This window comes from Oculina patagonica, chromosome 13 (assembly GCF_052425735.1).
Source record: "Oculina patagonica isolate OP01 chromosome 13, crgOcupat, whole genome shotgun sequence".
NCBI lineage: Eukaryota > Metazoa > Cnidaria > Anthozoa > Scleractinia > Oculinidae > Oculina > Oculina patagonica.
In genome coordinates, this window is record NC_135770.1 from 11,051,401 (window position 1) to 11,078,038 (window position 26,638).

General features: G+C 38.4%; 1 protein-coding gene and 1 long non-coding RNA gene across 2 annotated transcripts; one reads left to right on the top strand and one right to left on the bottom strand.

Annotated features, from left to right (window-relative positions):
* Positions 1-469: 469 nt before the first annotated feature.
* Positions 470-10,194, bottom strand: LOC144636195 (uncharacterized). Its single transcript, XR_013567483.1, has 6 exons — positions 10,063-10,194; positions 9,457-9,481; positions 4,847-4,903; positions 3,818-3,892; positions 1,982-2,095; positions 470-842 (listed from the first exon to the last, which is right to left on the bottom strand). It is a non-coding gene; the product is annotated as an uncharacterized LOC144636195 (long non-coding RNA).
* Positions 10,195-10,934: 740 nt separating this feature from the next.
* LOC144636148 (kelch domain-containing protein 2-like) lies at positions 10,935-25,417 on the top strand. Its single transcript, XM_078495285.1, has 10 exons — positions 10,935-11,139; positions 13,204-13,459; positions 18,535-18,806; positions 19,059-19,186; positions 19,597-19,722; positions 20,181-20,362; positions 20,945-21,141; positions 22,445-22,536; positions 23,425-23,577; positions 24,525-25,417. The coding sequence occupies exons 1-10, from the start codon at positions 11,012-11,014 to the stop codon at positions 24,707-24,709; spliced, it is 1,719 nt and encodes a 572-aa protein (XP_078351411.1). The 5' UTR covers positions 10,935-11,011; the 3' UTR covers positions 24,710-25,417.
* The last annotated feature ends 1,221 nt before the right edge of the window (positions 25,418-26,638 follow it).

Sequence of the window (26,638 nt, forward strand, 5' to 3'; positions counted from 1 at the left end):
ATGGCAAACACCTCTGTTTATTAGGTATCAAATTCAAAGAAATTATATAACTAAAGAGTAATGGTAGAAACCATTCAACTGAATGGTCCAGTCAATCTACTGTTCAACTAATCAATACTAGAGTAACTTTTAGAAAGTCAGTGGCAATAAATACACAATACTTTAATATGTAATACTGTCAGTCGTAACAAAAATATCACAACAGAAGGAGCTGCAATATGATAGTCGCAAAAACCAAAACCACTGCCACAGTTTATAAAAAAAAAAAACACACACACAAGCCTATTAACTTCTAGAGACTGAGAACACCTTAATTTTGATAAGTGACGATAAAATTATAACTATCATCAAAAAAGTTTAAGATGTAGAACATGCAAAACAATATTAAAAGTATATTCAAATTTAGACAAGAAAATTGACTCCAAAACTGAATTACCAAACAAATTTCTGCGACAATGAGACCATTGAAGTTTCACAAAAATTAGACAAGATGCATATTTTTGACAGAAAATTTACCGCTCCTTATCTACATCATGTCAATGATATATCTTGAAAACTCCTTTTACACTAATTTGCAAAATATTATAATTTATTACTACAGCTTGAAAGCTCCTTTGATGCTAGAAATCTCAGTCTACAAGAAAAAGAAAAGTTTTTATCACAAAACATGCACTACATGTATAAATTAGAACAAATATAAAGAGGTTTAATATGCACAGTGGGTTCTCCACAGTGTCGCCAGATGAAATCACTGTCGTTCATCAAGAAGACAACCAAACATTGTGTTTTTAGGCTGCTCCCGTCATTCAAGATCATCCACCTGCTCCAAACATCTGTTTCAACTGAAATCAAACAATAAAATACTTATTAATCATTAGAACTATTAACATGTCATTGTGTAGTTCCACCAAATGTCCATACACCCTCTCCCCCCCCCCCCCCACACACAGAAAGACTTGAATGAAGCTTACTGTAAATGATGTAATAATAGCCAGGGGCATCTATTAAATTTTAGGGGTCCTGAGGGGGGCGTTAAATAGATATGAGGCGTTAATTGGAAAGAGGTATTTATTACAATTTTACTGAATCAACGTCAACAAAACAAAAAAGATGTGTAGTTTGTTCGTGGAATAAGATAGAAAACAGCGTGAATAAGAGACTCTTCTAATCTGCTCTATTAACGCTTTGGGGTTATATGCTTTTGATGCAAAGCCTAGAGATGTTGTTCATAGTTTGATATCGATGTCTTCATCGTCATCGATGCCAAGGCATCGTGGCCTCTTCAATGTCCGAGTCAAGCAAGATTCTTCTTAGGGAGTGTCTATTAGACATGGGGCGTTTATTAGAGAGTGGTGTCTAAATTTATACAAACTACACATCAGGGGAGGCGTTTATTAGATACGAGCGTTTATTTGAGAGTGGGCGTTTATTACATCATCTACGGTCAATGGAATTGTCCAGAGGGGTGGGGGGCTTATTTTAAGAGCACAGCTTTGACCTTTTATTAACTTTCTAGTCAACAGTAACCAGCTTACATGTATGCAGACCTTTGCATACACAAGCATTTTATTTGTACATGACTTCGACATACCGGTAATGAACTAACTGTGCCACAATTTTAACAACCTTTCTATCAGGTGCAGCATTGTCGAAACTTCAAATTACCGGTTTTCATTCATCAAGGTCTTTTTTACATGAAGTAATAATAATTATTATTAGGGAGGGGCAGTGGCCAAATGGTTAGCCTGCCGGACTCTAGAGTGGACGTTCCAGGTTCGAGCCTGGCCGGGGTCACTGCATTGTGTTCTCCCATCTAGGGGGGAGTAGAAATATTCCTAGCTGCCTAATGCTATCGAAACTGGGGTAAGCTCTGGCATTATGCACCATTTAGCTTGAACCTGCCCTTATTTTGATAATTATTAGTCCCAGGCTTTGCACCAGCATCCCTTGTATTTCCCATCAAGAGGGTAACATGTATTACCTCTACTGTACTCAATCCCCTTGACTACGCTGTGGACTATCAGTGAATGTTAGCTTCAATGGCATGAAGGATTTTATCCATCTTTGCACGACTGTCCACATATCCATCTCCTCTCTGGAAAAAAACATTTACACAAAGTTGTAAGTAAATAATGTTCTTTATCTTGCAAATAAAATTTCACAAAATAATTTTAAGTTTGAATCTGGGAATTTTTATGGGACATTAACCCTTTGTCACCTGGATTTAAAAACATATTTTTTGAGACATTAGCATTTTCTGGTTGCCAGTTGCAAATTAAATTGGATCTAAACTACTAAAAAATGGCATTTACAAGGCATACATTGCTTACCACTAGCACTGCGTTTTATGTCATTTTTGCTTGGGCATGTGCACAAATCAAAATTTGAATTTTATTTTGGGTATTTTTTTGTTCTTTCTTTTTTCTTCTCTTATCTTTTTGCTGCAGTTGTTGGTCTTCTACTGGGCTTGCTTTCATTATAAAAACTCAGTCAGTCAGTAAGTAAGTTAGTAAGGTAGGTAGGTAGGTAAGTAAACTTTCATTACATATACCGTATATTTATATTGTTTAAAATTATATCAAATTACCGTAAAAACTCGTGTATAAGCCGCACTTTTTTGCCGAAATTTTGGGCTCAAAATCGTGGGTGCGGCTTATCTACGAGACCATTGCATGCAATTTTAAAGAGCATCTGACACGAAGCGGTGGTGCGGCCGTGCGGGTCCACATAAATCTGCATAAATCGCTCACACTGCATCCTCCACATCTTCTGCGCATTTTTGCGCATAAAACTGAAAAACTGCTCCATATAAGCGACAAAGCAGCTCTTTACTATCCTCACAAACAAAAATAACAAGGAGACTGATCATTTTGAAAAAGTTTTTCCTCTCAAAACAGCGACGAAAACCACGCTTTTCGTCCGTGAATAATTTTAAACCCCCAGGCGTTCCATGTGTCTTTTGGCGATGGGCCTGGATACTAGTGCCTGGTTACTAAGCTACGAACGCTTTCACGAACACAGCGCAAAATCAGGTGCAAAATTTGATGTAAAAACTGCGATGAACGAAGAAATACCTGTCAACGAATGGCAGAAAAAGATCAAAAATGATAAAGTTGGCAGAAATGATGTTTATTCTATAAAGTTCAAAAATTCTGGGTATGACTGGAGTGTTTTCCGTTTATGTGTTTATAGTACATCCTGCACATCGATCGGAAAGGCTCAAGGAATCAACTTTAGCTTTATTGATTGTTGAAATTTCCTCATAATCCAGCATTTTTTCACAATCAACTGGGCATTTTTCCGCCAGGTTTTATTTTTTTCTCAAAATTATGCTTGAAATTTGGGGGTGCGGCTTATCTACGAGTGCGGCTTATACACGAGTTTTTACGGTATTTAAAGTTATTTAAAATTATTTAAAACCAACCCTTCAAGTTTATTTTTTTCCTTAGTGGCCATTTGGCCACCGACTACTCAAGTTTGGTCACCAGTGAAAAATTTTAGTCGCTTAATTAAGCTCCACTTTCAATCCCTCTTCTCAATTTTAGTTGCCAGGCTGGCCACTTCAGTTCCAATTAAGTTGCCAGCTCCAAAATGGTCTTAACTTGGAGGGTTGAAAACTATTTTAAACTATTTAAAACATTCCCAACGAGAATTGGCCTACATTACTGAATTCCTTGAAAACCTGTTTGTTTCTGCTTGAAAGAAGCTAAACAATGACTTGAACGTTTGACTTCATTGTTTCAACCCAGTGAGTCTAACACTGCAACACAAATACACAGGGGCAAGCAAGTGTAATTTGAACACAATAATATTATACCTTTTTTGAATGCACAAGCTTTCCATCCACTTCTACCTCCAAGTAGCCTGTAATCGTTGGTGTTGACTTTCCTTCCTGAAGCACAAAGAACAATTTCAAATGTTTTACAATATTGCATTCCAGCGTTCAATCAAGAAAATACGGTACACGTACCTTATTGTTACTTATTTTCGCGGGACTTAATTTTCGCGATTTTCATGCTTTTCAAAAAATCACGAAATTAAAGACTCGCGAAAAAAGGTTCTCACGAAAAATAATGACGCGAACTTTAATACCCTTCTTTATAATTCGTTAAAATTAATCAACGTTACTGTCAGTTTTCTACATAATTATCTTGGTACAGTCGTCAAACTAGCTCTACTTTGTTACAAAGGAACATGTCAAACTGTTTTAAGTTTCGTTTTGTTGTATGGTTTTGTTCAGTGTCACTGGAAACTATTGCTATTAAAATCAGTTGTGTCAATTTTGAGACTTCTTGTTGGGTAATGCAGACCAGTATTTTGACAATTTCGCGAAATTTAGTTCCATAAATCGCGAACTTTAAGTCTCGCAAAATATGTCTGTTCCATTTTCAGCGAAATTAAGTTCCCGCGAAAATAAGTAACAATAAGGTATCTTGTGTTCCAGCTGCGTGTGGATGTGCAGTTCGTTTCTGGCTCCGAAACATGCATGTGAGTTGCTGTTTTCACCCTTACCCTCCCTCCCTCATTGGTGGATTTGGTTAGTATAGGGTTGGTAAGTACTTCCACTGACTTGGCCAGTGTGACAGTGTCTGGTGGGTGGTTGCCGCTATCAGAGTTGCCACAGATACCTGCATGAGCTAGTTTTTTCGCCATGGAACCACCACCCACTATCACAGAGACCTTTCCAAAGCTCATCTATTGGTGATGAGTTTAACTTTGGTCTCAAACCATTTTAACTAGACATAAGCATGACTGCCATGGAGCGCCACTAGCACCGAATCGCGTTTTACCTTGCCTAAATTACATTGAGCCATATAAAAGATCATGTAATCAATATACTACGAACCACTTCCACTTCTGTGTCATCAAATTTTTTCAGAATCTCCTCTTGGATTTTCTGAAACTAAAGACAATAACAATATGAAGTAAGTAGGGAATGCCCATTTTTCCTGTCCATCATGGTCTACTCAATTTGTCTTTTTGCATTAATATAAAAATAGTGTAATCTCTTCTAACTAAGTAGAAACTGTTGGTCCACGAACAACTGTCTGCTAGATTTCTGTGTTGCAATAGTCTTGAGCCCAGAGTCCACCATCTCCTAGGTCAGCAGTGAGTAGCCAGAACAAAATCAATAATCAGTTATTTAATTAATTAGATTAATAAATAATTATTGTGAAATGTTGAGTTTGCCTAATTTGTTTTAGTTTCTCCCTTTTTTTCTACAGTAATTTTCAATAAAAAGCCTCTTTTGACAGCCTTTTTAAAGTGCTAAACACAAAAATTATTTAGAATGCACATCTCTAAAATTTGTCATGAAAACCCCTGAATACCCCGTGCAATGGGAATCACTACAATGCAAGCCAATTAAAATCTAAAAGAAATACATTTTATACACAACAGTTTAGCCTGTTTACATGGGCACATTCTTAAGCAATTTTTGTAGCAATTCTATAGCTAGTTCCAAATCGTTTGTGTAAACTAGTGGCAATTTGATAATGATTTTTGGCAATTTTGTGATCTTTTGTAGGGGTTAGCACTGCACATGTGCAGTGTTAACAAGAATCACAAAAGTACCATATTTTCTGTACTTTACAGTAAATGGTTTAGTAAGTAAGTAAGTAAGTAAGTAAGTAAGTAAGTAAGTGAAGTCTTTATTTAACGAGGGTAGCACTAAAATAGCATAAAAACACTAACAAACCAGAGGCCCTCAATAATTATTTACAATAAAATACAAAAATACACAGAACAATACGAATATTAAAACTATGGATAAATTTAAACTATGAAATATTACGAATAAAAATACAAGAAATACGAGATAAAATATTAAAAAGGTAAAAAGTGTAAAAGTGTAACTAAATTACAGAATAAAATGATTTAAAAGCTGCTGTTCTTTAAAAATTCTCTTCCAAAGAGAGTTCCTAAAAGCTTTAATCGTTGATAATTTTCGCATAGATAGGGGTAGGCTGTTCCATTCTTTACAAGCAGTCACGGTAAAAGTTCTGCCACCTTCAGTTAACCTTCAGTTAATCGTAATGGTTTGAACCCAGGAGTATCAGTAGTTCGTATGGTGTGATCGTCCGGGTGAGAGTAGTTCTGAGAAGAACTGTTGTTGGTGACTGACGTTTCGACAACCTGAGCGGAAGTCATCTTCAGAGTCAAGTGAAAAGTTGTTGTCAGTCGATGATGTTATAAGTCTGGTCCGTTGAAGTTGATTGGTCAGTTTAGCCGTGATGTTATTGGCTGTAAGACTCGTGTAAAGTTTGTCAACAGTAATTGGTCAGTTTCGATCCGTCTATTGTCAGTCAAATTAAGTAGTTCTGTCGGCGTTTTGTTTGTTGGTCTTGTTTACGTTGTGAATAAGTCGTTTGTAAGGTGCCAGTAGTTAGCACTGACAAACAATACCGCTCTGGTTACGCTACGTTGACAATACTTTTACCGCCGTACACAAAGACGAAATCAACACTTTTCACAAACACCTCAATGAACAGAACGCCGACATTCAGTTTACCTGAGAGATCGAAGAAAACGGAAAACTTCCTTTTCTAGACTGTCTGGTAAGCCGCGACAACAACGAACTACGAACTACAGTGTACAGAAAACCGATGCATACTGACAGATTACTGGACGAAACATCCTATAACCCGACTTTCCACAAAGCCACGACTATCAAGACTTTGACAAGACGAGCACAACTAGTTTGTGACACACCGAACAGATTATCTGACGAAAACAATTACTGTGACCACGTTTTCCACAAGAACAACTACAACATTGACGTTATTAGACGAAACACTCACCGACCTACTGAAAGTACCGAAACTGACAGAAACTTGACATCTGTTACTACAGCGACTATACCCTTCATCAAGGGCACTTCTGAGACTATTGCGCGGATCCTACAACCCTACAATATCCGTGTAGCTCACAAACCTATAACTACCCTACGACATTTACTGACCAACGTTAAAGACCGAGACCAACCTAACGACAGACAGGGAGCGATTTATGAGATCAAATGCTCCGACTGCCAGGCCTCCTACATCGGAGAGACCCGTAGAAACTTCAACACGAGACTGACTGAACACAAACGAGCGACAAGAAATGGTGATGTTAACAATCACATTTCTGAACACCATCGACTTACTAACCACAAAATTGACTGGGACTCTGCTGAATGCCTAACCTACAGTACTAACTACCTTATTATAGGAATATAACGAAGCATTTTAACAACGCGAACAAAATGTACGCGTAATAAAATTAACGCGAATTGTCGAAAATTTATGTTAACATGCATTTAATTAACGCGAATTCTCGTGTGTTGTGTGCTTACATGCAGTTAAGTAACGCGAATTTCATGTAGTATTTTTTACAGCAACCTGCGTCATTCAAAAGACAAAAGAACAACGTCCAACAACAGAGCTTGAGGTTTAATTCTGATAAACCATGTACACAACAAAGATGTTTAAACAGACCACTGCCTCTGTTATTCCTGTAGCTTTTAAGGAGAAGTAGATGGACGTGGAAACATAACTTTGCCGGAAATGAAGAAGTCTTAAAATAATAATGCTGTAAAATAGCATGACTTTAATTAACTATAACGTTAATTAACGTACATGAAATTAACGCGAATTTTTGAAATTCGCGTTAATTACATGTATCGTTAATTTCCTATAATAAGGTATTTTCAACGACTGACTCTGGAAAGCTGGTACACAAACTTAGAACATACGCCTATTAACAGATGTCAACAACTACCGGCACCTTACAAACGACTTATTCACAACGTAAACAAGACCGACAAACGAAACGCCGACAGAACTACTTAATTTGACTAACAATAGACGGAACAGAACGACTTAATTTGACTGACAATAGACGGATCGAAACTGACCAATTACTGTTGACAAACTTTACACGAGTCTTACAGCCAATAACATCACGGCTAAACTGACCAATCAACTTTAACGGACCAGACTTATAACATCATCGACTGACAACAACTTTCCACTTGACTCTGAAGATGACTTCCGCTCAGGTTGTCGAAACGTCAGTCACCAACAACAGTTCTTCTCAGAACTACTCTCACCCGGACGATCACACCATACGAATTTCTGTACTTTGTTGCAAATAAACTGAGATGGAAATAGGTGTAGAGGTGACTCAAACAGCTATTGAGGATTATTTCTTTGTTGTTTTGTTGTTGTCAAAGAAAAACCGTCGGCAGTGAAAAATCTGGTTAAGCCACAAATTTTGAGCAAGTTTTCTTGTTTTCTTTGAAAAACAAAGACTTTTTGGAAGTCGTGACAGCTGGGCTACCAGTACAGTATGTGGCCCTAAATCCGGACAGCCCTTGGTCAGGACACTTTTGGTTCATCTTGCATTTTTCCGATAGGAAACAAAGTTTTAATAAAGCCGAACCTTTCCAAAGATTTTCAACTGGTTTTCTTCACATTCCTGTATATCTGAACTGAGCGCGCTAAAGGAGGTAATTTTTGGTAAAATCGATGTATAGGAAATATTCTTCCAACTAGTGCAAAAAATTTGATCGACCGCTTGAGTTTCCGTCCAAAGTAACGAATTAAAATTTCTAAGTAATTTTCCTGACTGGGTCCTTGGTCCGGACACTGACGGCAACCAAATATAACTTCAAACTTCTGAAGGCGGCAAGCTGAATAATACTGAAAGAAAAAGAGTCTAACAAAATCTACACCTTTCATTTGAGTTATAAGGCATAATAAACTTCATAGTAAAACTAAAACGAGAATTTTTTATTCAAACTTTGCAAATCACACTTATCATTGTGATAAGCGCTATAGTTTATATTCACAGTACTTCTTGATGAGATGAAATAAAGCTCTCTTCCCTAAAATTTTTATTTCATTTTTTTGAATTTCACTAAAACATATTAAAAATGTGCAAGAAGCTTCTTTAGATTAGATTCTGAACAATAACTGTTGTTGAAATTTTGCATGCTGTCCGGACTAAGGACCCCCTGTCCGGACCAAGGGCCGTCAAACCAAACCACCGTTTTCGATTTTACAGTGTAATCGAGTAAGTACAGAAGCTGTTGTCTTTTCACATGTTAGCTGGATGGCACGGTAACTTACAGGACAAATCTCAACTCTCTGCTCTTCTTCTAAGCTGAGAAATACACGTTTGCATCTTTTTCGTCCGGACCAAGGGCCACATACTGTACATCTGCCATGCCGTTTGTAGCAAAACACCCTTGCGGCCAACATAGATTTTGTTACTCACTAACTGAATGAAAATGGCCAGTAAGTTTTGTCTAGATTCAAGCATGTTCAAAACAGTTTTGATTTTGCGGTGACAAATTGCAATGCTAAAATTGCTGCTATTTTACACCTGTGATTTGGAATCGTGCATTAAGTTGAATAACTAGCCACAAAAATCGCCAAAGATGCCTAGTATAAACTTGTCTTTATAACGTACCTTGGGCCTGTACCCTCATCCACCTCTGCAAGGGAAGTACACTTCATTAGCAAGGTCACAAATATGTGATAAACTATTACGCTGTAAACAAAGGCACTGACGCGATTACATGCCGAATAATTTTTAGCCCAGCCTAAAATTTCAACCCAGAATCCTGTTAAAATATCAATTACCTGGAAAAAATTTCATCCCAGGATGAATTCAACCAACATTGAAAATCCCAGCGCTAGAATTTTAAGAAATGATCCAAAAAGGGTAAAACTGCCAATGTAAACAGAATGAAATTTCAGCCCGGACTTTATAGAAATGAGCATGGGCCGATAACGAACATGACAAATGTGGGTATTTCAGCCCACGCGGGCCAAAATTGCAGCTGGGTTATCGCAACAAACATCTCTTTTCTACCCCCTTTATCATCCCGGGCTGAAAATCGTCATGTACTTGGCCTCAGTGCATTCCAGGTTAGATTTCACTAAATATTATGTAATAACATTTATGCAGAGTCACTCAGTGCAAAACAGCTTGAGTTTCGAGCGATTCAGATTAAGCTCACATGTAGAAATAATAGAAATAAAATAACGCCGAGAAAATGCATACCGCACTTACCAGTAGGTGATCATAATCTTCACCGGCATGTTGCTATCGAAAGGTCTAAACGATTTCAAAAGCTCAAAATTTGCAGAAACCTCGCCAGAACACAATTCTTATTTGCCAAAACCGACCGTCCCTTGTCATGGAAGTAAGGATGGGCCGATACTCGATACCAAATATTCGATACATCGATATTTTGACAATGTTGAAAAGTATCGATACTTTCGAGAAATATCGCACTTTCGATACGTTTTCGATACTGCACACGTGACCTGAGCCTGCGGTCTTCTGGTCAGCACTTGAGGTTTAAAAATGCACTTTTGCGCAAACAAATATTGATTTTCTTATCGATATTTGGATTTTTCTATTGCCTTGACTTGATCTAGTCCATAGCGAAATAAAAGACAAAAAATCAACATCCCTGGCTAATATTTATAATGCCAAGACTGTCCTTTGTGTGGTCAGACAAATCACGTGACATACCAATGACGTCAATACGGAAATGACGTCATAATATCGATATCGATATCGATATCGAGAAAAAAGGCAAATATCGTATCGATATCGTATCGTTTTAAAAACCCGGTATCGGCCCATCCTTATATGGAAGTAGGCAGTGTCTTCCCAGCAGCCCTTCCGCGTCGGTTATCTGCCCTTGGGGGACCCCCTTGGCTATTTTAACAACTTCAGTGACTGTTATTGTTTTCTAGAATATGTGTTCGTTGAATATAATCACAGAGTCATTTATTACCGCTCCTTCTTTTTATATTTGCAATTTATGACAACCAAAGTGGTCGTAATTATCGATTTCTTAAGAGAAGCATACTTCCTCTCCCACCCCCAAGAGATTTTTTAGCATTCATATCCCATAATGCATTTACGGGCGCCTTCGAAAAAAGAGCGCGCATATTTCAAGTAAGTTTCATGAATTTGTTGATTATATATTCCTCGTTTTCACGAGTCCATGATCTTTTGTCAGTTATTCGACATGGACACTCCGAGAGTAAGGCATCTTTCAGATGAAGACTCGCTGTCGCTCTACGCGGTGCTCAATGTCTGGGAGCCACCGAGGCGTTTAAGTTGCGCTATCAGGTAAGCTTTCTATTTACAGTTTGGTTATATTTTTGCGCGCGTTTTCAGTCGCATTGTGATTAAACTTTGAGAAGATTTCAGCTGCTAAATATATGGCTTAATATAATTTTAGACCCTGCAGGAAGTGAAAGATCCGCTTTCTTTTTGTGACTTCATTCATTATTTGTTTTGACACAAGCCTTATTTCCGTCACTGTCGATTTCGAAAATGTGATCAAAGTACAATGCACATGTAACTCATGACGCTAATCAGTTCACACTCAATCCAGTGTTAAAAGCTTAACACACGAAAATGTAATTGGGTTATTAATGTCAAGTTACCCCGCAGAGCGGCTCCCCGAGGTTTTTGTGGAGTCTATAACAGTCTGATTATTTCACGAAATTCTTCATCAATCTGTTGAATAAATAAGGTTTAAAGATGAATTCCAGTCCGTACTGCGCAATCTCGGCTGCAATGTTTATGTGAGCCTCACACGAAGGGAATGTTTACAAGCAAAACTAAAAATTCCGCGACAAACTTACCTTTTTCTTCATAATTAACGCCAGATATCCTTACAGAAGAAATAATATCGAGTAGAAGAACCTTGACGCTATTTCAAACCGACGTTTCAGCTCATCGGAAATTCTTGAACGAAACGAACTGTAATGGCGGACTAAAAAACGTCATGTATGCTGTCACCGAAGTGTAACGTTTCAACGAATTCAAAACAAAAACGTAAACAAACCCCGAGTCTGCGCAGTACGGACTGGAAATCAGCTTTAAGCTTATATGTTCTAATCAGTGAATCAGCCAGAATAGGAGCGTGTGGGAGAAGAGATCTGTTGTTGTTAAGCTGAGTGTTTTTTTTTCCATCAGCCAGCCCCAAATACCTCAACTCTCTATATAAGGCTGACTCGTCGGCCAGTCAGGTAGTTACAAAACATGGGGTAGGCCTTCACCTGGGGTGGTTAATTTTCTAAAATGAACGAAAATAATAGACAATTAAAAATGTACTGCCTTGCGATCCTAACTCTTAAGACATGGTTTGATTGTCAACTCAAGATCCGTGCCACCCTGCGAGCAGAGCCCTCTCTTTTCCACTGATATACTTGAGAAGAAAGGGCTCTGCAAGAATCGTGTAAAATCTTTGTTGAGCATGCGCGAGGTTTACGCGATGCTTGTGCGTTTAGCTTGCACGGGCTTACGCGAGGACGATTTAATCTTGGCATGCGCGCGCGGAATGGCGTGACGGATCGCACACGACAGCGTGAACAAAGTGTTTCTTTCACAATTTCTTTTTTGTTAAGAGCGTCTGAATTCCTTCAGTAAAAACACGTCAAGTACCGCTTGAGGTATTATTAGTGAATTTATGGTAGAGATGTGCGATTTTAACAGTGAAATTTCTTCTTGGTTTGCGAAAAACCGAGATCTTAAATGATCCAAAAGCTGCACGCGCACACTAACGTAGCAGATGGCGAGAGCATTCGTCAGCTCTTGTGCTTTCGAGAGCGTACTGTGGGCTCTGTCTTGACCGTCAGTTTCTCTAAAAAATTTATGCCTGCGCAGCAAAAACCGGTTTAATCCGGGCTGACCAGCCCAAACTTTGGGGCTGCGGCGACTTCAAAGAAATGACAAGATTCAGGCAGAGCCTCTTTCTACTTCCCAAATCTCAACTAAAGGGAAGTTAAAAGAGGCTCTGCTCGCAGGGCGGATCCGTGCTTAACTGACTCAAATTCCTGACTCAAAGAATAAGTTCCCTCACCCACTCTATGTAAGCATTTTATACATTAATACCAAATGCATTTACAGTATACCATTTATTATTATTTTTGTTCATTAAGATAGCTAACCACCCCTAGGTCATGGCCTACCCCATGGCAAACGACACATGGCATACCCCATGTTTTATACCTACATGTACCCTCAGCCAGTCCTGACGGTGTCCATCTGAGAGAGAGTTGACTGTACAGCCAAATTAATTTTGTGTGGGCCATGTGTGACCCAATTTAATGACAAGGATCCAATCGTACTGTCAGTAATTTTTCAATTTAATCAACTACTTGGATGAATAATTTTCCCTTGCAGTGATCAAGAAAAAGGAGAGTGTAAGAAACGCTTCCATTGCCATTTCCAACTACCACTCCCAGAGCAAATAATTATTTTTAGCCTTGGAAAATGGGAACCACACTTTAAGGGGCTGGAAATTATTGCTGAAGTTTCTATTGACGCCGAGATTCCACCTCAGAAGATAGGTACACTGACATGCAGAAACAAAGTACTCTGTTGGGATGAAGGTTGGACAACCAAGTTTTTGAAAAGAAGTGAACAACTTTGTGAAGAGGTATGTGTTGTAGTTTATAATGAACTTCAAGTCAAAATGAAATTTAAAACTAGTTTGATTTTTTTATATTCTTGTTTAAGGATTATGGCAGTAAATCTGGAACAATGGAAATGCAAATCAAACTAGTTGTTTGTTTTTATACTGCTCTAGAGTGAAATGTTGCCAGTTGAGGCCCAGATTAAAATTAATAGTACCTGGAGTGATTGAATTATTTTTAGACCATTTGGTCCTCACTTTTTCATTGAAACACCTTTAGAATTTGGGGTGCTTACCAAGAATCCCAGAAATTTCAGTTGGAAAGCAAATGGCACAGTTAATTTCTGGAAAATCTGTTTGGAAATTGAGGACATTTTAAGAGAGGGTTGTCCAATATACACGACCTGATACGGATCGTAAAAATCATCACTCCAATTGTACGGTTCGTACGGTTGGTACGAGTCGTGAAACAATGGGTTTACAAGTCGTACAGTTGGTGAAGTGCATATGATTAGTGAGACTTAGTATGACTTAGTATGATTACTGTGAGACATAGTGGGTCCTAACAGTGCTACGATTCGTACGGTTCGTACGGTTGGTACGAGTCGTGAAACAATGGGTTTACAAGTCGTACAGTTGGTGAAGTGCATATGATTAGTGAGACTTAGTATGATTTAGTATGATTACTGTGAGACATAGTGGGTCCTAACAGTGCTACGATTCGTACGGTTCGTACGGTTCGTACGAGTCGTAAAACAATGAGTTTACGAGTCGTACAGTTGGTGAAGGGCATATGATTTTTTTTTTTTTTTTTTTTTTTTTTTTTTTTTTTTTTTTTTTTTTAATATCTTTATTGCCATTTTAACATTGTACAAATGTTACAGTGTAAGAAAAAAAAGAGCAGACGTAAGTTACAATTAAGTTACGTAGTTTATAAACTGTTACAATTTACATATGAAAATAAAGGTACAGGTACATAGGAAAATAAAGTAAATGAAAAAATATAAATAAATAAAAATATTTAAAAAAAAAAAATAAATAAATAAATAAATAAATAAATAAAGAAAAATAAATAAACAAGGAAATAAGCTTACATAAAGTCTTTCCACTTTAATTCGAAATTGTTAATAGTTTTATTTCTAACTGCAATATGTTGTAGAGTATCCAATCTGTTTTTTAGAAAAGGAGGAAAGCCGTCAAAAGGTACATCATCGCAGTCTTGGGTCGTACAAAAGATATAATACTTAGCTACAAGTGATATGTAATTTAAAATATCTTTTGTTTGTATGGCGTTGTCATGCCAGCCGTAAAGGATATCGCGTTCTGAAAGAGTAATTGTATTTTGTTGTTTTTCGGACCACCACTTTTGAAATGCAGTCCAGAAATTAGAAAGGAAGGGCATATGATTAGTGGGACATAGTGGGTCCTAACAGTGCTACGACTCGTACGAAGCGTACGGTTCGTACGAGTCGTCAAACAATGAGTTTACGAGTCGTACAGTTGGTGAAGGGCATATGATTAGTGGGACATAGTGGGTCCTAACAGTGCTACGAATCGTACGAATCGTACGGTTCGTACGAGTCGTAAAACAATGGGTTTACGAGTCGTACAGTTGATGAAGGGCATATGATTAGTGGGGCATAGTGGGTCCTAACAGTGCTACGAATCGTACGGTTCGTACGAGTCGTAAAACAATGGGTTTACGAGTCGTACAGTTGGTGAAGTGCATATGATTAGTGAGACTTAGTATGACTTAGTATGATTACTGTGAGACATAGTGGGTCCTAACAGTGCTACGATTCGTACGAATCGTACGGTTCGTACGAGTCGTGAAACAATGGGTTTACCAGTCGTACAGTTGGTGAAGTGCATATGATTAGTGAGACTTAGTATGATTTAGTATGATTACTGTGAGACATAGTGGGTCCTAACAGTGCTACGATTCGTACGGTTCGTACGGTTCGTACGAGTCGTAAAACAATGAGTTTACGAGTCGTACAGTTGGTGAAGGGCATATGATTAGTGGGACATAGTGGGTCCTAACAGTGCTACGACTCGTACGAAGCGTACGGTTCGTACGAGTCGTCAAACAATGAGTTTACGAGTCGTACAGTTGGTGAAGGGCATATGATTAGTGGGACATAGTGGGTCCTAACAGTGCTACGAATCGTACGAATCGTACGGTTCGTACGAGTCGTAAAACAATGGGTTTACGAGTCGTACAGTTGGTGAAGGGCATATGATTAGTGGGGCATAGTGGGTCCTAACAGTGCTACGAATCGTACGAATCGTACGGTTCGTACGAGTCGTAAAACAATGAGTTTACGAGTCGTACAGTTGGTGAAGTGCATATGATTAGTGGGACATAGTGGGTCCTAACAGTGCTACGAATCGTACGAATCGTACGGTTCGTACGAGTCGTGAAACAATGGGTTTACCAGTCGTACAGTTGGTGAAGTGCATATGTTAGTGAGACATAGTGGGTCCTAACAGTGCTACGAATCGTACGAATCGTACGGTTCGTACGAGTCGTGAAACAATGAGTTTACGAGTCGTACAGTTGGTGAAAGGCATATGATTAGTGGGACATAGTGGGTCCTAACAGTGCTACGATTCGTACGGTTCATACGGTTGGTACGAGTCGTGAAACAATGGGTTTACAAGTCGTACAGTTGGTGAAGTGCATATGATTAGTGAGACTTAGTATGATTTAGTATGATTACTGTGAGACATAGTGGGTCCTAACAGTGCTACGATTCGTACGGTTCGTACGGTTCGTACGAGTCGTAAAACAATGAGTTTACGAGTCGTACAGTTGGTGAAGGGCATATGATTAGTGGGACATAGTGAGTCCTAACAGTGCTACGACTCGTACAAATCGTACGGTTCGTACGAGTCGTCAAACAATGAGTTTACGAGTCGTACAGTTGGATGCTTTATGCGTTGGACAACCACAACGAGGACGTTGAAAGCCAAGTGTTATGGTGATGAAAGTAATGCGTTGATCATGATCTTAAACTTAAACACTTAATTGCTTTAATTAAAGTTGTAGTTATCCCAACCATACAGTATGTATCATAAAAAGACCAAGTTGGCATTTGTTCTTCAACAACAAAACATACTTTGTCTAGAATTAGATAGGCAATGCATTTATGTCAACAATAATTCATCAAATAGTCGCTTAGAAATAATTGATATGTCAGAGTGTTCCATAGCAATCCAAATAAACAAATATTAACAAACATTTGGTAAAAATTTTTGATTTTTAGAACTCCCATTAACGCGAAACACTTTTCCAGACATGTACTAATTAACTGCAAAGTCTCGCATTTTACCATTCGACACCCCTTAGCGTGCTTAGAACATTTTCTAAAGCGTGTTTGGGTTTGCACGTTTTTAGAACGAGAAATATACATTGTGTTTACCGTGTTGTGTTTAGCGAGTTTCTTTAGCACACTTTTTATAGAGCGAAGAATACATTGCGTTTAGCGTGTTTGGGCCATCAAACGCTTTTAGAACGAAGAATATACATTGTGTTTACCGCGTTGTGTTTAGCGAGTATCGCTAGCACACTTATTATAGAACGAAGAATACACTGCGTTTAGCGTGTTTGGGACATTTTCTAAAGCGTGTTTGGGCTTGCCCGTTTTTAGAACGAGAAATATACATTGTGTTTACCGTGTTGTGTTTAGCGAGTTTCGCTAGCACACTTTTTATAGAACGAAGAATACACATTGCGTTTAGCGTGTTTGGGCCATTCTAAAGCGTGTTTGGGTTTCCACGTTTTTAGAACGAGAAATATACATTGTGTTTACCGTGTTGGGGACGTGACGCTTACAGAACGAGAAATATTGTGTTTACCGTGTTGAGTTTAGCGAGTATCGCTAGCACGCTTATTATAGAACGAAGAATACACTGCGTTTAGCGTGTTTGGGCCATTCTAAAGCGTGTTTGGGTTTCCACGTTTTTAGAACGAGAAATATGCATTGTGTTTACTGTGTTGGGGACGTGACGCTTACAGAACGAGAAATATACATTATGCTTGGTGTGTTTTTCGTTTAGCGTGTTTGGGACATTTTCTAAAGCGTGTTTGGGTTTGCACGTTTTTAGAACGAGAAACACTGCCTTTAGCGTGTTTGGGACATTTTCTAAAGCGTGTTTGGGTTTGCCCGTTTTTAGAACGAGAAATATACATTGTGTTTACCGTGTTGTGTTTAGCGAGTTTCGCTAGCACACTTTTATAGAACGAAGAATACACATTGCGTTTAGCGTGTTTGGGCCATTCTAAAGCGTGTTTGGGTTTCCACGTTTTTAGAACGAGAAATATACATTGTGTTTACCGTGTTGGGCACGTGACGCTTACAGAACGAGAAATATACATTATGCTTGGTGTGTTTTGATTACAGTATCACGCTTTATCACTAATGCTATGCAGTTAGCAAACTGCACGAGTCGTAAACTATTGTTTCACGACTCGTACGAACCGTACGACTCGTACGATTCGTAGCACTGTTAGGACACACTATGTCCCACTAATCATATGCACTTCACCAACTGTACGACTCGTAAACTATTGTTTCACGACTCGTACGAACCGTACGACTCGTACGATTCGTAGCACTGTTAGGACACACTATGTCCAACTAATCATATGCACTTCACCAACTGTACGACTCGTAAACTATTGTTTCACGACTCGTACGAACCGTACCAACCGTACGATTCGTCTAATGGTTTTTACGATCCGTATCAGATCGTGTATATTGGACATGGATGTTTTAAGATAGCCCTTAAGAATTTTTAAGATGGTTTTTTTTCATTCCAGTTGGTACAAACCGTCTGAAAATTCTGTACAATTTGTTCATTTCTCCTTATTTCCAGTCTCTTGTCAAGGGAGAACAATAAACAGAAACTAAGTTATAAACAGTATGCACCATGTCTTTCGGTCAACTTACCAATTTGTTCATTTAAAACACATACCATTATTCAACAGTCATTCTCACCAATCTATTCTGGCAAATAATTAACATACCTAGTCAACTGGTATACAGCATACCACAGAATGTCATTTAAAGACCGATGATTTTTTTCCTTATTAGGGGCGAATGGCTAAGCTGACCTTAAGAACTGTAAAGGAGAAATCTTGTCATGATAAGGAAAATAAGAAGGGTAAAGAAGGAACAGTATTGTCACCGACACAGGAACCGCAAAAAGACGCTTTAAAGAGCCCTGTTACTCCAGGAAATTTTAAGAACTTGAAGCAGCAAAAGCTCAGTTTTGTTGATTGTGAAGGAACAGAGGCTTGTCCTGAAACTGCAAAAGATAAAATTACACCGCCATCAAAGAAAAGAAGACGGAGCAACGCTGAAACGTGAGTATGACTAACCTCCCTATAGGGCAAACACCTCTCTAAATCTGACAGTTGGAGCCAGTCTAAATGATGCCCCTCTTAGAGAGAGTTGACTGTATTCAATAACCACCTGAAATAATTCTAACAGTGCTGGGAGAATTGGGTTCCTTGTGGACAGGTCTTGAAATACAAAAATGGAGTCATAGTCTTCATAATTTAATTGTAAGAGTTACGTGAAATTTATTCTAGTTGACATTGCTTTTTTTGTTCAAGTCCAATTCAAAAGCAAAATTCCCAACAAGGTACAGGAAGTGTTAAAAAGAATCCAAGAAACAATTCAGCAAAGAGTCCTGGACTGCCGACCCCACCTGACACTCCATCAACTATCAACTTGGATGATGGTAAGCTGGAAAATTTACATAATTGTCAGGTTATCACATGATATTGGCCATTTGTCAAATGGTAGATGACTTCTGATTTCTCTTGCTGATTGTGAAGACCCAGTGACGGTGCCAGTTAATTGATGTTGTTTGGGTGATTCCCGCTTTCCAGGGTTACCATGTTTACCTACCTGCAGCTTATTGCATGTGACACCCTGCTAACCTTCAAGGCACCAGACCCCAAGCTCATCTATTTGTGACAAGTTTAATCTATGATGTTCGGTAGGCTGTAAATTATTTATGTGCCTCAACTCCTTAGTAGCAATGGGTAAAAAAAAAAACAAGAAACATCAACTAGACAGATGCAACAGAAACAACAAGACAAACTGAAGTTAATTATTTTAAGCAAATTTTTTGTTGTATTTTGTTAGTTCCTTCAGGTCGATGGGGACATGACATGTGTTTGATTGACAAGAGGAAAGCGGTGCTGATTGGAGGACAGGGAAATAAATTACAGATGGCTAAAGATTCAGTTTGGACACTGAATATGTCACAAGGTCAGTAAACTGAATACCAGCAACTCTTTTCAGTGCAGATATGCTATTAAAACACTACATGTAGATGTGGTGCTTATAAGTACCTGAGAATGACGTTGCCAATTTTTTTCTTCTTGGAGTCTCTTCACTCCTTCTCAGGAGCATAGGGCATCCCTGGGGATAATATTTTAAGGATCTCTAAAGATTTTCATAAGGATCTTTGACAATCCTATCGAGAACTTCAAAATCATTCTTACTAATGATTCTAAGATATTTCACCAAGATCTTGAATCTTTGAAAGACCCTTGTACTTATGTCCATGGAGGTCTTGGGGAATTTTTGATGATCAATAAATAAAATAATTTTTAAGATACTTCTAGAGATCAGACTGTGGACCCATGTCAGACCATCCCTTTTAGTGACAATAAAATTCAACTTGACTTATCAACTTAACTTGGTGTACTACATTTATTTATAAGGATGCACGTCTTGGCACCAAGAGAGCTGCGAGGGAGGCGGGGCTGATAGACGGATAGGACACACAGTCACCTATGATCCAGACAAGAAAGTTTTATACGTGTATGGTGGATCAAAGACAAAGAGATGGTTTAGCGATGTAAACATTTTAGACCTTCAAACAAATACCTGGTCAGCTGTCAAGGTTTGTTAAACAAATTAAATTTGGTGCTTAGTTTTTTTTTTTTTTTTTTTTTTCTTCTTCTTTTTTTGTCAATGCCTTTCTGCCCCCACTCCCATCCCTTCCCAATGTCATCTCATTGTAACGAGTGGCTGGAGGACTAAACATGGGGCGCTCTTGGCTGGGTTGCAGGGAATGCCGACCATGGGAGTAGTTTACTGTCTAAGTGCTGGCTGGTCACAGTGGAAGGACATCCCAGGCATACATACACCATGATGTAGTTGTTAAACAATCATATTAAGTAAAAAAGGATCCCAGCTTGATAATTTAATGTTTAGTAATGGTCCTGACAAATTCAAACACCCATCCTTTCTGTTTACAGATAATTTTAGACTCATGAGATTATTAGGCTCTCATAATCTAGGCTACCTTCATTAATTAATAAAAGCCGACTTCTTTACTGCACATTTTATTAATAATTTAATCCTTTACATGGAAAGCTATTTTATTAACAGCTGGTTCAGTTTTAACTTATTAAACTTGAATATGGGTCTCAATGGCACTCATTCAGCACATCATAAACTAAGTTCCTGATTTCCCTTGCAGGCTGTCGGCAATGCACCAACCAGAGCATATCATAGCTGTAACTTGTTCAATGGAGAGCTCCTTGTGTTTGGAGGAGTGTTCCCTAACCCAGATCCACAGCCCGATGGCTGTAGTAACAAGCTTTATATCTTCAACACTGCAGCAAACAACTGGTACAAACCAATCACTAGTGGGACACCACCCAGCCCCAAATCAGGGTATTTTGACTTGAAATGTTTTACTAATAATTATTTTAAAAATTCTGTCAAAAGGGTTTACAGCCACCTTAAATTTAAAGAGTGGGCCTGAAACCCCTTGACCAGGGGGGGGAAGAAACGAGGTCTGGGACCGAGTAGCGATGCTCTCACAACTTGCAAAGCGATCGATTCACGATGTAGTCAGCGGTTTTTGGACGATGATGCAACAGGCAATCTTTTCCCGCAAAATGGAAGCTGCTATGCCATGGAATCACTTATTATAAAGGGGTTCAATTCTCTTAACTAAAAATCTAAAAGCACAGGTTTATCCGAAAATTTCGTCATCGTCGTGTAGTTTTAAGAACGCAGAATTTTGTGATGCCGTGCTACTTTTCAGTGCTAAAATGCAAATGTTTGTACCACGATTTTCAACTGGCCCACATGGGGATTGTAAATGAAGTAAAACAAAGAAAGACCAAGTTAACAAACAACCTCGAAACAATAGAGCAAGAACAATAGCTCCGACCAGCGCGGGAATATTCGATCGCCACGTTTTCATTACCATTCCCGTGATGGTTTTATTTCATAACAAACACCACATATTGACACCAAGAACCTTTCGGAAGAAATATTCGCTGCTTTAAAGACAAAACTTAGAAAGTCTTTTTTATTACTACATATATAAAAAAATCGAATTCTCTCACTGGTCCCATGTTGTTATTGTTTTGGCAAGTTCACAAAGAAAGGAGCTGCTCATGCGCCTCAGAGACATCCGCTGACTACCGCCCCGATGATTGCTTTGCAAGTTGTGAGAGCATCGCTCAGATTTCATATAAGAGAATGTATGGGAAGTTGCTTCCCCCCCCCCCCCTGCCCCTTGACAGTTTAAAGTTAGCACGAAATGTTTGCTTTGACTAAATTTCTAATAAAAGTATTACATGGTTGCCACACAGGTCAGGCAATTTTATTTTGAGTCAGGGAAAATTGACACATATATTGAAGAAAGATCAGGGAAAATTAAAAATTATAACACCGCTGATTTTATACCATTCAGTGATTAAAGGCTGGAAGAAACATTTCAGGTCAGTGTGATCTTAGCAATGTTTTTCTTTTGGATGCAGAGGCTGGAGGCTGCTACTATAATATTTTATATTTTATTTGGTCAGGGAAATTTTATTTTTATCAACGAAAAGTCAGGCAATTTTGAAAACTGATTTCTGTGGCAACCTTGGTATCATTAATTTTGTTTGCATCATGCAACTAAAGGCCAACTGGTGTTTTAACGACTAAGTTATTAACTTGATTTTTCTCTCACTCAATACAGTCACTCAGCATCCTTGTTAGGAGACCGATTAGTTGTATTTGGAGGCTGGGATTTTCCACAATGTTTCAATGATGTTTCCATTATAGACTTAGGTAAGTCTGGTGAAAGATCTGAATTTGTATTTTAGTTTATAGCAGGATCTCACAACTGCAGTGATTTTGCACTGATTCTCCATCTAATTCACTGTAAATTTTCCATGCTATTGTGTCAAACAAATCAACCACATTTTCTCATGGTGTACACTCTTATAGAACATAGGAATAATGCCATAACAATGATGCCCAAAACTTTGTAGTGTAACCACTTACCTATACTAACAGCTTTTGGTGCCACTTGAGCTTTGGACATTTTATGGTGTCATTTCTATGATCTATAATTGGTGTACACCATGGGAAAAAATGGTACCTTATTATCGGAAATAAATGCTCGTGTTTATTAAGGTGTCTAAAATTAAAGCTAATTGAAGGAAATATTAACTTTCCAATAAAGGAAATTATCAAAAAAGAGGGTGTAACATTTCAAACTGAAGGAAATAAACGTGACAAACACAAAGAAAAACTAACTTGTTGAGACAACAGGAACAAGTTTATTTCAATACTAGGCGTATATATCTTAAATGGAAACAGTATTTGGGGTACTTTTCCCAAACGGAGAGGTTAAGCGAAGGAATCAGATCAATTCGAGCGTTCTTCACAGTTTTAATAATATCGGCAGTTCCACCCTGTTAAAAATAATTCTTTTTCTTAGGAGTTAAGAACATCTGGACTGTATCAAGAAATTGGGTCCAAAAAAATGGAAATTAAAGTCATGGAAACTAATGCTCCACTTAATTATAGGCGCGGAAATTAATGTTAACAAAAATTAATTATGCATCAAATTAACGCGAATTTTCAAAATTCATGTTAATTTCATGAAGCATTAATTTCCTATAATAAGGTATTTGACAGCAATATCATAATTAATTTATTTACACGTTGCAGCTATGATGGAGTTTTCCTGTCCCACTATGATTGGCACATTACCATCACCTCGTAGCTGGCATGCCTCAACTGTTCTTCCAAGACAAAGGATATTTGTTCATGGTGGATATGACGGTAATCAGATTCTAACAGACTCATTTGTTTTTGAACTCGGTAAGTTCAGTTTGTGCCAGCTTGATCTGCATGTAACCATGTATAAACTTTCTTATTTTTAGATTAGAAAGGTCTTCTTATAATGACAGTGAATCCAGGGTAACAGTAGGATCTGACAAGAACATGGAAGAGGAAGGTTTGGGATGTATTCTCCCACCAACCTCCACCCCTACTTCCCCACTTACATTAAAGTTTAAGGGGGGAGGGGAGTCGGGGTATAGTCTGCTTTTAAGTGGTTCATCAGGCCGGAACTTGTCCTGGTTTCAGTAGCAAAAGGTGACTAGGAGAATTTCTACTCTCCCCTGGATGGGATGCTAGTCCATAGCGGGGTTACTCCGTCGGTAACCATTTATACACCTGGGTGGAGAGGGGCGCTGTGAGAGTAAAGTGTCTTGCCCAAGAACACAACACAACCACCCCAGCCAGAGCTCTAACCCAGACCGCTCGTTCCAAAGTCCAGCCCGCTAACCATTAGGCTATCGCGCCTCCCTCTCTGAGCCAAGTGAAATTAATTCTACCCAGCAATGTCTTTTTTGTTCTAGTCCATTTTCAATTCCCCACTTACATTACCCCAACAATTACAATTACCCCACATTACACTGGAAAGGGAGGAACTAACATAGATAAAATGTTCCATTCTTGAAAGAAGAACATAACACAAGGACAAAATTATTCATGAATTCGTGAATAATTTAAGGCCACTAGCTATGACTCCCACATGCGTTATTTTTGAGTTGAAGCTTGCCATCCTAAAATATGCCCCTGCTGAAAATACTCCTTTTTCCAAAATACCCCCCCCCCCCCCCATTTCACTTCAAGGTCACCGAAAAGCCTTTGAACGATATAAGCCCAAAATATGTCGAAAACTTGTTTTTTAAGATGTGCAGTGTTGAAATTGAGCATTATGTAATATTTCTTGAATTTAATTTTGAATTCATCTTCTTCAGGAACATTGACCTGGATTACAGTTCAAACTAGTGACAGTCTTACACCACGCGCAGGGCATGTAGCTCTTTATTTACCTGCAGAGAGTGAAAAGGAAGACAAAGAAGAAATTGCTGTGTTTGGTGGTGGCGACAATGCTGGAGGATATTTTAATGATCTTTTTATCTTTTCCCCTGACAATTGTTAGCATCAAACATAAAGTTTAAATCAGAACTGATAAGAAAAAGAATACATTAACTTGTTTACATTTCAACTTGTAACAGAACAATTTGTAAGACTTGTATCAATTGTGTTTACCATTCTACAAAATACCCCAGAAACTGGTAGTGGTGCTCCAAATAGCACTACAGGGTTCGTACGCATCTTGAAAACCCTTGAATTTCAGGAGTTTGATTTCAAGGCCTTGAAAGTCCTTGAAACTGGTTTTTGGTCCTTGAAAGTCCTTGATTTTTTTATTGAACGTCAAAAGGCTTCAAGCCAATGAAAAGACCACCAAAATAAGCGAATTTTTTAGTTCTTCAGCACGCATATCAATGGCATAACAGACCGGAAATGATTGATTTGTGGTAAATTTCATTAAAAAAGTCCTTGAAATTTCTGAGAAGGGTCCTGGAAAGTCCTTGAAAAGTCTTTGAATTTTTGGTCTGAAAATGTGTACGAACCCTTGCACTAAGCATTTAATCTAAGATACTGTACTTCAGCTCACACTAAGTTTTAAACTTACAAGGCTCATTAAGGTGCCATGTGTACAGTATTTATTGCTTAGGGGATAAATATAACTTATTTTAATTACCAAACGAATAGGCTTTTTTAATGTGTACATTGTGATGTTGTTTGTTTGTGTACTTAATTGAATCTGGTAGTAAATATTGATATTACATTATTTAAATGTCCAGATCTGGTGTATGTGTAATGATTATTTGTGTGATTTTCCATTGGCTTTAACCTCTGTAAACCTGTCGCTGACATCATGATAAAAAAATTCTGTTTATGTATACATTATTTTGACTCATCAAGGACAAACTCATTCATGCTTGATCCTGGGCTTGGTGAGGGGGGGGGGGGGGCTGCTCCCGTATGAAAGGGACAGGGATGCCGTCAGAAAATTAAACCTGTCATGGAGACCAATCTGGGTGTGGCTCGAGCTTTTTGGACCCTGAAAGATATCATTTTTGCCTGATTAGTCTAGACCACTGAACAGTTACGACAGTGTTGTTTTAATTCTTTGCATGCAAACCCCAAGCAAGACTTTTGTTAAGAAGCTAAACATATTTGTGAGACCAAAATCAATAATTTGCACTACAAGCAACCCTGTACCTTTTATGTGGGAGTCCCCCGGAGGCAGTGTGTGTGTGGGGGGGGGGAGGGGGGGGGGGGTTGATTACCAGCTGCCATTTGGAAAAGGAGCCCACATTCTCAAACAAAACAAATCAGTGCGCAAGGTAACACCCGTGTTTCAAACCTATTGCTTATTCAAGCCACTACACTCGGGCTCTGCCACTTATCAAATTTCCTTGAATAACAACCATCCCTTGATTAATCTCGCCATTGAAAAATCACCCCCTTTGGTGGCAATATTTGATATTGTAATGATTGACCTCCCCTAATCAGGGTTTGTACTGGTCATGAAAACCCGAAAAGTCATGGAATTTTAGAATTTCATTTTCCAAGCCTGGAAAGTCATGGAATTCAAGTGTGGGTCATGGAAAATGGTATTGACCGTACAAGATTTAAATTAGGCAGGTTATTTATGGTGAAGAAAAAGGTAGAAATGTACCTGAAATCAAGATATTTTTTAAAAAATTTCCAAGGAAAATGGTAAAATTTTAATAGGTCTTGGAAAACTTTGAAAAGTCATGGAATTTAAAAAGCTCAAAAGGGTACAAACCCTGCTCACCCTCCTTGAAAAATTCCCCCCCCCATCCCCACCCGAAGGAATATGGTCTCTCTCCTTTTGGAACAAAGAAGAGGTCTGGAATGGTAAATGCAAGACTTTGCAAGACGGCCAGACTGATATCTTTTCTGCGAGCCCGAGACCTTTTTAGCCTTGCAAAAGAAATCAAGACTTCGAGAAGGCATCAAAGAAAAATTTGAGACAAGACCCCTGAAATTTGGC

Bases quoted from the DNA above. Each gene is read 5' to 3' on its own strand.
- LOC144636148 (XM_078495285.1), top strand. From the start codon at position 11,012: ATGATCTTTTGTCAGTTATTCGACATGGACACTCCGAGAGTAAGGCAT. The intron at 13,460-18,534 runs GTATGTGTTGTA...TTTCCTTATTAG, and splicing joins GTGAACAACTTTGTGAAGAG to GGGCGAATGGCTAAGCTGAC. The intron at 22,537-23,424 runs GTAAGTCTGGTG...TACACGTTGCAG, and splicing joins TGTTTCCATTATAGACTTAG to CTATGATGGAGTTTTCCTGT.